The sequence below is a fragment of the Phalacrocorax carbo genome, chromosome Z (genome assembly GCF_963921805.1).
Source record: "Phalacrocorax carbo chromosome Z, bPhaCar2.1, whole genome shotgun sequence".
Taxonomy (NCBI): domain Eukaryota; kingdom Metazoa; phylum Chordata; class Aves; order Suliformes; family Phalacrocoracidae; genus Phalacrocorax; species Phalacrocorax carbo.
Genome location: NC_087548.1, coordinates 24,838,869 through 24,852,257, shown reverse-complemented (window position 1 = coordinate 24,852,257; position 13,389 = coordinate 24,838,869). Strand labels below are relative to the sequence as shown.

General features: G+C 36.4%; 1 protein-coding gene across 1 annotated transcript in view; it reads right to left on the bottom strand.

Moving 5' to 3' along the window:
* The window catches only part of CWC27 (CWC27 spliceosome associated cyclophilin), a 122,809-nt gene that overhangs the window by 37,938 nt on the left and 71,482 nt on the right, over nucleotides 1-13,389 (bottom strand). The window contains exon 11 of the mRNA XM_064438401.1: nucleotides 596-693. Coding sequence (XP_064294471.1) covers nucleotides 596-693 — 98 coding nt within the window. The remainder of the gene's footprint in view (nucleotides 1-595; nucleotides 694-13,389) is intronic.

The following is a 13,389-nucleotide window of genomic DNA, read 5'->3' as shown; positions in this document are numbered from 1 at the left end:
ACTTAGCAACTTATGCACATTTAAAAAGAAATAGAATACAACATTTGTCTGACGAAGAAGTGGGCATCTGAAGATCACATTTTCTTAAGGTTTATGGAAAATAGACATGGAACTGACTTTATGAATTTGAATTCCACTGGCGTCATAAGATGTATAAAAGTTTGTAGCCAGTAGTTTTGAGTTCAAAGTTAACCATCTGTATTTAAGTACCTTTCCAAGTTGGAATGACAAGAAGACATTCCAAGTCAGAGGTCAGAACAGGTAGGTCCCCACCAAAGAATTAAATCATGTGCCATGATATTTCAAATCCAGAAGCTTACCCAACTACACAGATGTAACTAAAGAACATTTGGAAGGATAAATACTACCTTGTTTGAATGAACGAATGCTACCTGTACAATGTATTTAGATACTGGCATCCTTACATTACTACCATTCTTAAGGAAAACTAATTTTCTTGGAAGAAAAAAGAACAACCCTACATTTCAATAACATAGTGTCCACATTTATCCACATGACACAAAATTACTAAAAGCCTTTTAAACTGGAATGTTAACTGGAGATCTACACAACACCTGCTATTATATACTCTTACCTTCCTTTTCATTGGGTTTCGAAGTTCTTTCTTCTTTTTTCTGCTTTGCTTCCAGCAGTTCGCGTTTCAGCTGTCGTGCTTCTTTCCGTAGCTCCTCACTGCAAAGAGAAAAGTATTTACAAGAATTTTATCTTCTGGGAATGTAAAGCCACTCAGGAGAAACTGAATCAAAGTTAATGGGCTGTAAATCTCTGATATAAACAAAGGGAATACACTTACTTACTGATGCTAAGAACTTGGCTTAAAAATCAGTTAGAACCTAAGAAAGTTCATATTTTCATTAGCAGAGACAACAAAAGAACATAACAGATGAATTATTTTAAGATCCCATTAGAAATACATCAAGGACGTGAATAATAGAAGAAAGAACCCTCATCTGTATTTTTAATTTAATATTGTAATATATAATCATAAGAACTACTCAAAGAGAATTTGAAACAGAGGCAGTGCCAAATAAATATTACATGTATTATAGAATTCCGTTTACTGAAGGAATAAATCTAGCATCCTGGATTTCTTAGATGGACTAGCATTGTAGTTGTGAAGTGACAAAAATGTAATATAAACTATTACATATGAAAATTAATTTCATTTTACAAAAAAATAATCAGGTTATAACACTAGAAAGAAGAAACTTAAATTTGCAAGCCATTGTGCCAATATTGAATGGAATATCTGTCTTCATAGCATCATGGATTGGAAGGGACCTCTGAAGATCAGCCAATCCAGCTCCTCTGCTCAAAGCATGGCCAAAGAGAGTAGGCTGCTGAGATCACTGTCCAGTTTGGTTTTGAATATCCAAAGATGGAGACTCCACAACATCTCCAGGCAACCACTGCTGAACTTCCTCAGTGCAGAAAAGCTCTTTTGTATATTTAAATGGGATTTCTTGAATTTCAGCTCATGCCTATTTGTGCCAGTCTAATGGTTACCAGTGGAAAAACTGTTTGGCTTCTTATAGACTCCACACTTCCTTCATTTTTTTATTCCTAGGCTCACTTTACCCAGTTAGGCTGATGAGAAAGGTAATTTGAAAAGCCTGTATGCTAAAGATGAAGCCACAAGAACTGATGGATAGGAAAGCCAGGCTATACTCACAATCCAAATTTACTGGACAGAACTAGAAATAACTGACTTTTTGTAACCAGGGAAATGTAACATCGGTGATGTAGAGCAGGATCAAAATAAGGGACAAAATCAGTCTGTACCTGTCCCCTACACCTTTGAAGCATAAGTCTTTGCATGCAGTAAATTTACACTCAAATTTCACATAACTTAGCTGTTGGTTTGTAGCCAGTTATGCAGTTGCCACCTGTCCCTGGAAAGTTTCTGTCACTACAGAGGCATAGCTCTGTCTGTTCCATGCTTGTCTCACTGCTCTCTTGGGCCTGCTGCTATGCTGCAGGCTCTCCTCTTCTCTTGCGTTCTGCTTCTTCCTCCTCTTGCCACTTCCTACAGCCTGGAAGCTGTCCTCCCTCCCTCAACACAGAGAGGCACTTCCAGATCAGGTGTAATCTCCTCCCCTGTCTACTTACCACCATTTTGCAGGGTCAAAATTCACAAATGGAAAACAAACAAGTAACACGCAGCTGCTTTTTCTCTTCCTGAAATGGCACTGCCAGTGTTGCATACAAAACCAAAAAGTATTTCATTCCTGAATTTCATATTTTGAAAACAGAATATGAGTGCTAAGCTCCACAGTTTGTGAAGACCATTTCAGTGAAATTGCCTAAGTACCAAGCTGGATTCCACCTGGCAGAAATTCCTTCTAAACTAGACAACATGGACTGAATTTCCTACTACCAGTCATTTTATCTCTTTATAGCTTTTGAAAGTAAGCTACATTTTATAGTAAATGAAAGCCATAACTTTTCAAATAATGGTTAGCACTAGCTTACACACAAACAACAGCTTTTAACCTTTTATCTGAAGTAGTTTAGCCTAATTATTTTTCTATAATTACTACAATCTTTTAACTACATAACCCTCAGTATCTTTTTCTGACTGAAGTTGGAACATCCTGAAAGATAACAGCTGTTAAACAACTTTACCAACAGGCTTATATATTCTAGGGCCAAGCACAACGGTGATAACTGTCTCAACCATCTGTTCTGTATTCAACCTCAAGCAAAGAAGTAACTCTGTGTATGTGTGTGTGTATACGCATGCATGCATAGAATAAATTACATCTTGAATGTTTCCGAAGACAAGAATTATAGATCATATTCTTTTTCTATAAGTAACATTGCCAAAACTCTCTAGGAGACTTAGCTCCAAGAAGCACTATGAGAAAAAAGAAAACCCCAAACTTGCCCATTGAAGTCTAAAAGTAGAATGAAATAGAAATATCGAAAGAATTATTCATTTTTCCTACTTACACCAGAGTTGAGTGAAATCAGACTATTCATTCTACAGAAAATTGAAAAAAGTCTAGCCAAACAGTTTCAGAGCAAAATGTGTAAATCCAGAATTTTCAGATTACTTCCTCAGAATAAAACAAATTGTTTTATCTAGAAAATTTCTAGTGATATCAAGTCTAGGAATCCCTTTGAATTTCTCATTCAACTGTGACTTGGTTTCATAAGACTTGCATCAGTTTGGTACAACTGATGGGAACTCCAGGATCTAGGTGCTACAACAATTTGGGTAACTTCAGACCAAAATCTAGTTACACCCTGAAGACACCGTTCATAGTGAAGGCATCAGCTTTCAGTAAAATATTTGAATGCATGATCAACAAGCACCTTTACATTGTTATCTTGGTCACACTCAGGCTCCTCTGTAGCAGACTAAGTAATTTATACTTTTTAAAGAGTTCTTTTTAAAGGAAAGGATGTTCTCCTAGCTTTAATCATTTCTGTCTAATACAGAACTCTCTGCAGGATTTCCACAATCCTTTTGAACGTGGACTTCACAATCAGACATACTGATGGGTTCCAGCATTCCTGTAGGGTTCTGCTGACAGTGTACTTGGCACCTTAGTTTCAACTCACCAAGGAACAGGTGGTCATCATTGCACTAAGCACTCACATTATTTTCCACAACACTAAAACCACCTCTTAGTCACTTCTTTCCGTCATTCAGCAGTTGCACTATCCTGCAGCTACAACCTGCATTTCTTATTTCCAATTGTATAACCTGGTATTTAGTTGTAATACACGTTTTTTTTAATTGCATTGTGGCCACTTTGGTTATTCAATTCAAATTATTTATAATGGTCTGTACCTTATCCTTGTCTTATAAAGACTTCTAAACGAATGTGTGATACAATTTTACCTGTACTATAAACACTGTACCAACTCAAGTTATTTTAGAAATCAAAAAAGTCAACCCTTTTTAAACCTGTATGATCCCCTCCCTCTAGTTTCCCCAAAAGGCAACATAGTTATCTTCTACCTTCAAATTCACATCAACCAGCATTAGTTACAACTTTAGTCTATTTTTTTCTGGAGTGAAGCAAGGCTAATCTGTCTTCATTTCTCTACATTGCACCTTTTGCCATGATTAGACTCTGACATAGTAGTTCTATTTTTTGGAATTCTCATAGTTTTCCAATTGTTATTAAAAATGAACAGTAGTAGTCCAGAAAGCATTGCAGTTTCACAAAAGCTCTTACACTTAAGTTAGTTAGGGCTGTTATCTAAAAATGCTTAATCTTAAAAGATGCTGCCCAACTTCCTACCTTTTAATCGATGTGAACTTTTTATTCCACTCTTCCACACACAGAATATAAATATCTGTGGAATAATTTTTTATTTTCTATATAATGATTTTACCATCTTAAGATAGCAGATGACTTAATATATAACCTACCTCAGGGCTTCTTTCCCCTTCCTTTCCCCCCTCCTTTTTAATCTAAACTGTTCAAGAAATGCTTCCTTGCTTACCTTAAGCATCATGGTAATGTCATCAATATTTCATTGACATTTTTGGCCTTTTTTGTTGGTATCTGTATTTTGATTTGACACTTTCTTAGCCATATCCGTTTTCTTTTTCACATTTTCTTTTTAATATTTCTTTTAAACCAGAATGTTTCCTTCCCAGTGTGACTTTATTCCACATCCAATTTGGATATCCCTGAACAATTCTTATATTTTGTTAACACTCCATTCTGTCATTAATTTTCCAATTCAGTTATACAAATTAAATGAAATGTTGCACAGAGAGTAGTGGTCAACGGCTCAATGACTAGATGGAGATCTGTGACAAGTGGTGCCCCCCAGGGGTTCATATTGGGACCAGTGCTGTTTGATATCTTCATCAATGACATAGAGAGTGGGATCGAGTGCACCCTCAGCAAGCCTGCAGATGACACCAAGCTCAGCGGTGCAGCTGATGCACCTGAGGAATGGGATGCCATCCAGAAGGGCCTGGACAAGCTCCAGAAGTGGGCACACGTGAACCTCAGGAGGTTCAACACAGCCAAGTGCAAGGTCTTGCACCTGGGCTGGGGCAACCATCAGGATCGACACCAGCTGGGGGATGGAGGGATAGAGAGCAGCCCTGTGGAAATGGACTTGGGGATACTGGTGGATGAAAAGCTGGAGATGTACCAGCAATATGCACTTGCAGCCCAGAAAGGCAAACATATCCTGGGCTGCATCAAAAGCAGCATGGCCAGCAGGTCGAGGGAGGTGATTCTGCCCCTCTACTCCACTCTGGTGAAACCCCACCTGCAGTGCTGCGTCCAGCTCTGGAGTCCCCAGCACAGGAAAGACATGGCCCTGTTGGAGCGGGTCCAGAGGAGGCCACAAAAATGATCTGAGGGCTGGAGCACCTCTGCTATGAGGACAGGCTGAGAGAGTTGGGGTTGTTCAGCCTGGAGAAGAGAAGGCTCTGGGGAGACCTTATTGTGGCCTTTCAATATTTAAAGGTGGACTGTAGGAAAGGCGGGGACAGACTTTCTGGCCTGTTGTGACAGGACAAGAGGTAATGGCTTTAAACTAAAAGAGAGTAGATTCAGATCATATATAAGGAAGAAACTTTTTACGATGATGAGGGTGGTGAAACACTGGCACAGGTTGCCCAGAGAGGAGGTAGATGCCCCATCCCTGGAAACATTCAAGGTCAGGATGGATGGGGCTCTGAGCAACCTGATCTAGCTGAAGATGTCCCTGCTCATTCCAGAGGAGTGGACTAGATGGCCTTTAATGGCCATTCCAATCCTAACCATTCTATAAATCTATGATTCAATCATGAATACTATTCGACTACTAATATCTAAGCCAGCAACAAAGTGAATCAACGCATCTCAAACAATTCAGCTTGCACCTAATGACTGAGAAGCACCTTTTCTTAAATTAAATGTAGCAGAAGTACCTTCATGATTTATTTTCAGTTTTATGTACTTCATGGTAAAGCAGGCCTCAGACATGCAGAAGTATTGGTCTGGAAAATCTTCCTCTATTTTTTATGATTCCAAGTTTAAAAGATTTTCATTGATTGTTTCAACACATAAGCTGCAAAAATTCCTTGACTCCAAGTCTAAGGCTGTTTCAGAGATTAATGTCACAAGTCATATAAAGTTAGAATACCCTAGGGGCCTAGAGACATCCATACAGCTGGACAGGCTCCACAGACAATCTGACCTTAATCCTCCTACTGAATCTGAAAGAAAGCAGACTTTAGCAAATCAAGATTCCATCCCTATGAAATGCAATGGGAAGCAATGGCTTGAACACAAGACTAAAGGTTAATAACATAACTCTTATTTTGGTTCTGTCACTAGGGATCTAACCCACAAGTGACCAAGCACACATTTGCTTCACTGTACCCTTAGCTGATATGCTGTGAGCAAGCAGAGATCCAAAAACTTATAACATTATTGCTATGGTACGGAGTTTCAGTACCATAGACATTTTACTGATTCAAGCTCGGTTGGTTTTTTGCTTGGTTAAAGTGCCTGCAAAACCAACTTGTAGTGCTTGTTTACTACAGGAGATCTTTCATCTCTTAGCTTTTAGCTGTACCAGTATTAAACCTTTATATTTCAATATACTTTAATCCTAATAGTAGGGTTTTCTGCATTTACCTTTATAACATTGTATATTCCATGCTTCAGCTTTCTAATAAATCTGTTTTATTTTTCTTCTGTATTTTAAATCAGGAATTAACACCTAGTTAATAAGGAATAAAATAAATTGGAAATTTAGACAAATATTCTACATTAAATTAATAAACTTCTCTAAGTGCTATGTGCTGAAGGTGTCTTGCTGCAAGTAATAACTGCATACTTCTAAGTGTCTTCTGAATTTACAAAGTAACTTCTTAATTCAGAAAGAAGTTCTACATTCAACTTCACTTTGGTAGAAGAAAAGAGAACTGATTGCAGAAATAAACACTAATTGTGACTTTGGTGTAAGTGACTATATGATTATACTTGCTATGCACAAACAAAACACCACCCCTTTCCCTCCATATACATATATCTCTGTACTTGTATGCTCATGCACACATGTATATAAACCATAACTGGCTGTATTTAAGCATATAAAACCTGTTACCAATAAAATATATATGATACACAGACACAAATAAGACCTAGAGAGGCACAGTAACTTAGTCAACTGTGATTAAGGGAAAAGGTGGCTTTGTGTATTCAAAACTGTATTTTAGATATTCCCCGTCCAGTGATGACAAAGCTCAGTAGATGCTAAAAATAATATGATGCCTATATTTTGATCACAAAATGCCCGAAAACTTTGCCTTCTATGCATTTCCAAATTTATCCCAACTCTAGTCTAAACTTCATTACAATTCAGAGTACTCACCACTCCCCATCTAAACTCCACCTAAGTCCCTGCAAGGATCCAAACTGCTTAAGGTTACCGTACCACACAGTCATTCACTGATCCTGGTACAAATAACATTAAACAAGGCCACATTCTTTCAAATTTAAAGTACATAGGTGGTGCCAAAACTATACAGGTAGCCTCACAGTCAGAGGATTCACTCAGATAAATGTGAATTTATAATGGAGGAACTATTCAGTGACTGAACAACTGGTGTATTCTGCACCACTGGACCTGGTGTTTTTCTAAAAGGTATGCTGTAGTTGAGACGAGAATTAATCCAGGGAGGTGCTGTTCTCTGTAATAATGAGTATTACATTAATGGCTATGATGGCATGGTATGTTATTTCCATTCCTCTTTTTATGGTATTACAGTAATATTGTTTTTATTTTTTAAAAAAAGTCATTATCATTGCTTTTGCTGTCTTCTCATTCAGCAGCATCAGAGGAAAATTACTAACTCGCTATCCTTAAATGGTAACAATACTTAGTAAGTGTTGTTCAAAGTAAATACATCAGAACAAGAGGAAAAAAAAGATATACTCTCATTCATTTTACAAAGTAATTTCAAAATGTTATAAATAGAAGCATGTCAAGATTGTTACATAAGCTTAATTTTTCTATGAGCAGCATCCTTCAACATCTTAATAAAATAAAATGAATACTGAAGTACTTTAACACTGCTTATGTTAATTTCATAGAGAATAGAAGATTCTAATTTAGTTTAGATACACTAAATGAAAATCAAGCTGTAGTACAGTAGTATCCCTTCATAATGTAAGCCAATAGCCTCGAAAAAAGTCATGGATTCAATCCCTTCCTATTACAGGTAGTCACATTTCTTTTCACAAATATATTAATTCCGTAAAAAGCACATTCCATATTCTTTCTTAAATTTATTAATGATAATTTTCAATGTCTATTATCATTAGTATTACCATTATCATTAGCACCTATGATTTATACAGAAAGATCATTCTAGAACTGACAAGTGGACACCTTAATAATATCAGGGACAATGAGGAAGAATCCCTATTCAGGTGATAGTTTTTGGTTTCTGCTAGATACTCTTGAGAAATGCATAATATTCGGTCTGAGAATTCCAATTCTAAGTTAAAATATGAATAGTATTTCCAAATAGAGGACTCTAATGATAAAACAAAACAATATAATAGTCATGTTTGTACAACTAACTGATTTGCAGAATGTGTGAAAGAATCAAGGGAAATGTCTGCTCTGCAATTCAGTTTTGAAGCCTTTTCTGATATTCCCCCTTCTGTCCCTGGGCTACCTGCAGAACATACAATTTTTGGAATGGATAGCAAATTCCCCCATTTGGCATATAGATCTAAGACTCTTCTAGGGTTCAAGAGTCTTATCTGTGTCTGCATTACATTACTGTTCATCTCTGGCACTGCAAGAACTTTACAACTGTAAAAATGAGAACAAAAATCATGGGTTTGGAATATGCACTGAGTCTTTTTCGCAGTCTGGTTTTGCTGTAGGAGTCAGACATACGTCTGTCTATCTTCTGCAAATGGTACAACACAGTGGTATCTCAAATAAAATTATGATATAAAAATGGTGGAAGACATATTCAGCAGGTCTTGACATTAGAAACTTGTAAATTAAATATTTTAATATAGTTCCTGGGCCCTGTATGGACAGCTGTGCTAATGCTAATGCTAACAGTTAATGCTGTTTTTGACTTTGACAGTACTTGGTATATTACAGTTATATTACTAGTACTGTAACTCCTTGTTTAAGAAACCTCTGCACTGAAAGACTTTATGGTTGAATTGCCAGTATTTATATATTTTATCTAGGACTACTGAATGATTTCGATGCTGAAATCAAATAAGACTGGCATGTTTATTAAAGACTACGTGGACAACCATTACTGTCATTCCATTTCCATAAACTCGAGTGTAAGTAAGCAGATCACATAATTAAAGCATCAGATAATTGGCACTCTATTTTGATGTAATTATGCATACTGGACTATACTGTATGTCAGCAGTCTCAGTACTACGCAATGAATTTTCAAAGGCTGAGACTGATGGAAGAATGTTACCATTTTACTCTGCTGGAAGAAGCTTAGCAAAACAGCAGGGCCCACAGACTGAGCATGAAGTATAAACTCGTGCAACAAGAAGAAAGATATAAAGGGAGAAGCAATATATTTCATTATGGCAACTAAGACGGAGAGTGAAAAAAACCCCACAGATTTCAGGGCACATGAGCTCTTCTTCAGCTAGTTTATTTTTCTTCCACAGTTTGCTTAATAAAAGGTATTAGCTTTCCTTACAAACCTGCTTCGCTTACATTGTTCAGCCACCAGTTACACTGCCAGAAACTGCAGATGTATGCATTAGGGCATATATAGAAGCATATATCACAGCTTTAGCTTACGGCTGATTTTATGCACTATCTGTACTTCTATGTTCACAGCAGATTCTGGAACAGTTAGGAGAACCTAAATTTTCCCAATGTAAGAGAAGAACCTAACTTTGGCTGATGTAAGATAGGCAACACTGTTAAACTAAAACAAATAAACAAAAAATGGAGGAGACTGCCAGCTTCTCTCATCCAGATCAATGGTATATCTATCTGGACTGCAAATGCCTAGCTTAACACTTGACAGAAATGCATTTGCCTTTTTTCTTTTTTTGTAATAGCATATCACGTTGGTCATTCCCAGCTGTTGTAATTAAGAGGTTTTCTTCCTCCTGTGTCACTTCTGCATGATGGCTTGCAGTATGAATTCTTGTTTTAGTTCCTTACTCCATGATCCTATGACTGTTAAGTTTCACCCTATTTCTATCATTCAAGCTTTTGAGATCATACAATTTTCTGTTAGGATATTCCTACCTAAGTTATTCCTATCACATTAACATGACTTTCCAACTCTGTACTATCTACAAGCTCTTTTTAACAAACCTCGGGAGTTTTTATCGTATTTAAATATTACTGAAAACCTGAAATAAGAACTATCCTAATAAATTTGACCCAAAGCAGCTGCTCTTTCAACATAATTTATGTTCTCAATTAACCAACTTCCTACCTCTTTTACAGTTCTTGTTCTATATTTCCCTCTCTCTCATTTTAACCATTTCCTCCAAATTAATCCAGACTAAGTTTTGTCATATACATTTAGCCTAGAAAAAAGGTTACTTTTGCTCAGAAAAGACATAAAGACAGGTTAGTTTAGCAGAATCTCTTTTAGCAAACCAATTCAACATATTTTTCTATTAACCCTTAATTGTCGCCTTTATTTATTCTTACTTTCAAATCTAGAACATTGATTTATATTGTTCTACCATCCTGGAGGAAGTAAAAAAAAATCCATAAGTCATTTTGAAAATTCAGAAAAGTGGTTTCACCATATGAGCCTGACAAGTTCTAATGCCTTAGACAAAAGTACTAACTGCTTTAGAAGTAACATGGATGCTTTCTGTAGAACAAAAAAAAAAAGAATCAGATGCAATGCAAATATCACAAAAAAAGGGACTAGAAAGGCAAGGAATTAAACAGTGTGACTAATCAACAAGGTCTGAGAGGTTATTCAAACCAAATAATTTTGTATCTGTAAACCTAAAGGTAGGGCTGTCAGAATAAACTGTAAAAGGTCGTGTTGAAAGATGTATAGAAAGGGCTATGATGAGTTTTAAAGAGGAAACAGGTGAAGGTATTAATGCTAAAATGACTGAACTAACTAAAACAAGAAAACCTAAAAGAAAGGAGAGGTCTCTAGGTCACATGGGATTAAAGGAAATAATAAAGTAAAACAAAACCATTGTGATAAGATAAATGATTGATTTGTATCAGCTTTCTCAAAAGAAGATGCTAGGGAGATAAGTTTCTAAGAACCTGATCTGATTTGGACATGTCCAGAGACAGAGGTGTCAACCAATTAAGTTGGTTCACTTAAAACTCTGGAATATATCCTCTGAAAGGAACTCAGGACTGGCTGTTCCTCTAACTCACGTTAAGAAACAATATTGTATCAGATGGCCAGATAGTAACAAACACCGTACCTTTAGAACAAAAGGGATGACCAAGCAAAGCACAGTAAACCTCACTGCAGCTTCTGGTGAGTAGCTTTAACTGATAAATAAACACTATCTTGAAGAGTGAGTCTCTGTGTTGTCTCATTACAAATCTAGTAGGTTCATTCCAATATGTTGGTGAAGGTGTAGATGAAGAGAGTAGTGGACAAAATGAACAGCTTTAGATATTCAAAAAAGCCTTCACAACGAGCATTTTAAAAAATGAGAAAGCAAATGGTGAGAAATGGATCCAAAACAAAGCACACAGTGAAAAGGATTAGCCAAACAGAGACAAGAATAAGCAATTACCTTTCAGTATGGCCAATTTAATACTCCAAGTTAAATACTCTGAAAAAACTGATTCAGGTACATGATGGTAACATTTCTGGAAGATCCAAAATCAGGAGCTCAGCTAAGCCCAGACAAAATATGGTGATTTCTCATAGTTTTAACTCAAGAATGGAGAACGGAACAAATGGCCACAGTCAGGTTCTCAGAAATTCTGATTAAGTTCTCTTAAAAAATTTAAGGAGATTCTGCAGAGGAAAGCCCTGGTATGCCTTACACAGCTCTGAAGTAACAGAACGAATTAATGAAAAGACTCCAAACTTTACTAATGACAGCTCAATGAAGACCTCTACTTCTATGTAGTTGTGGAAAACAGTAATATAAAATGTACATTTATTAAGGAGAATAATACAAAAAGTATTACAGTGGCACTAAAAGAGACAGACAATATTGCTCAATTTAGAATACTGTAAGCAAAACTGGATATGCCATGTCAAAATGGACAACACAGTAATACAGAACTCCAGAAAGGATGACAAAGATTATACCCACCATGAAAAATCTACATGAAAACCAGGAACATGTATTTAGAACACTTAATGCTAAAAATGAATTTCAGAAGAAATAGAAGACTTCATTCCTTTGAACCACCTAATTTTAAATATCCTTATGTGTATGGCTGATGCATTCCTCTCCCACTTCACTGAGGCAAATGGTACTGGCCACTGGCCAGCCAATTCCACTTGCAGACTCCTACATCATCAATGGAGGCAAAACCACTTAGGACAGCAGTATATGCCTAATGAAGATTTTCCTCTCCAAGTCTCACTCTGACTCTCCATTTTATGAAAAATGTCATCAGTGCTCATGATTACTAAACACCAAAGTATTTTTATCAGCATCACAGCCTTCAAAAGAAAATAATCTAACAATGGAAATAGCTTTCCATATATTCTATTAATATTGGTATACCATAGAACATTTTAAATATCTAAATGGACAGATTAAACTAAGAGACTAAGTGATATGCCAATTGTATGTCACTGTTTCTTGGAAATTGGATAAAACACTTGCTCTGAGTTTTGCCTGCTGCTTCCCAACATCTGATAAAAATTTATAACAGATGGAAATGATTGCAAAGTGAACAGCACTCCCTTCATGTTCTCCATTCTGCTGATTTAATCACAAACACACTGAATCTGATAGTAATGAACAATAGACTTGTTGTTGATGAGATCACCAAATGGCTTCCATAAAAACCTATCAGACACTGTAAAATATAGTCACCACAGACGTACAGTATCCTTTTCTGACCTGCCATATCACCTGTCTATACCAAATAGTAAATTCTATCATAGAAGCAGCCTTAAATAAAACTAGTCAACTTTTCCTTATTTGTAATTACATTGAAAAGCCAGATTCAAAAACAGACAATCTTGCCAAAAATATTTCATAAAGTTAGCTGGCCTAGACATTTTTAGATTTTAGCATCCTTCCCTATTACAAAATGGCAACATTATTCCCAACTGAGTCTGCTCTGCAGTCTATATAATGCACATTTTAAACAAACAAATTGTATTCAAATGCTCTGCTACTGCAAACTACAGCTCAGAACTCTGAGTACAGTGTTTAGTAGTTCTAACAACGTAAAAAAAGGCTTGAAGTT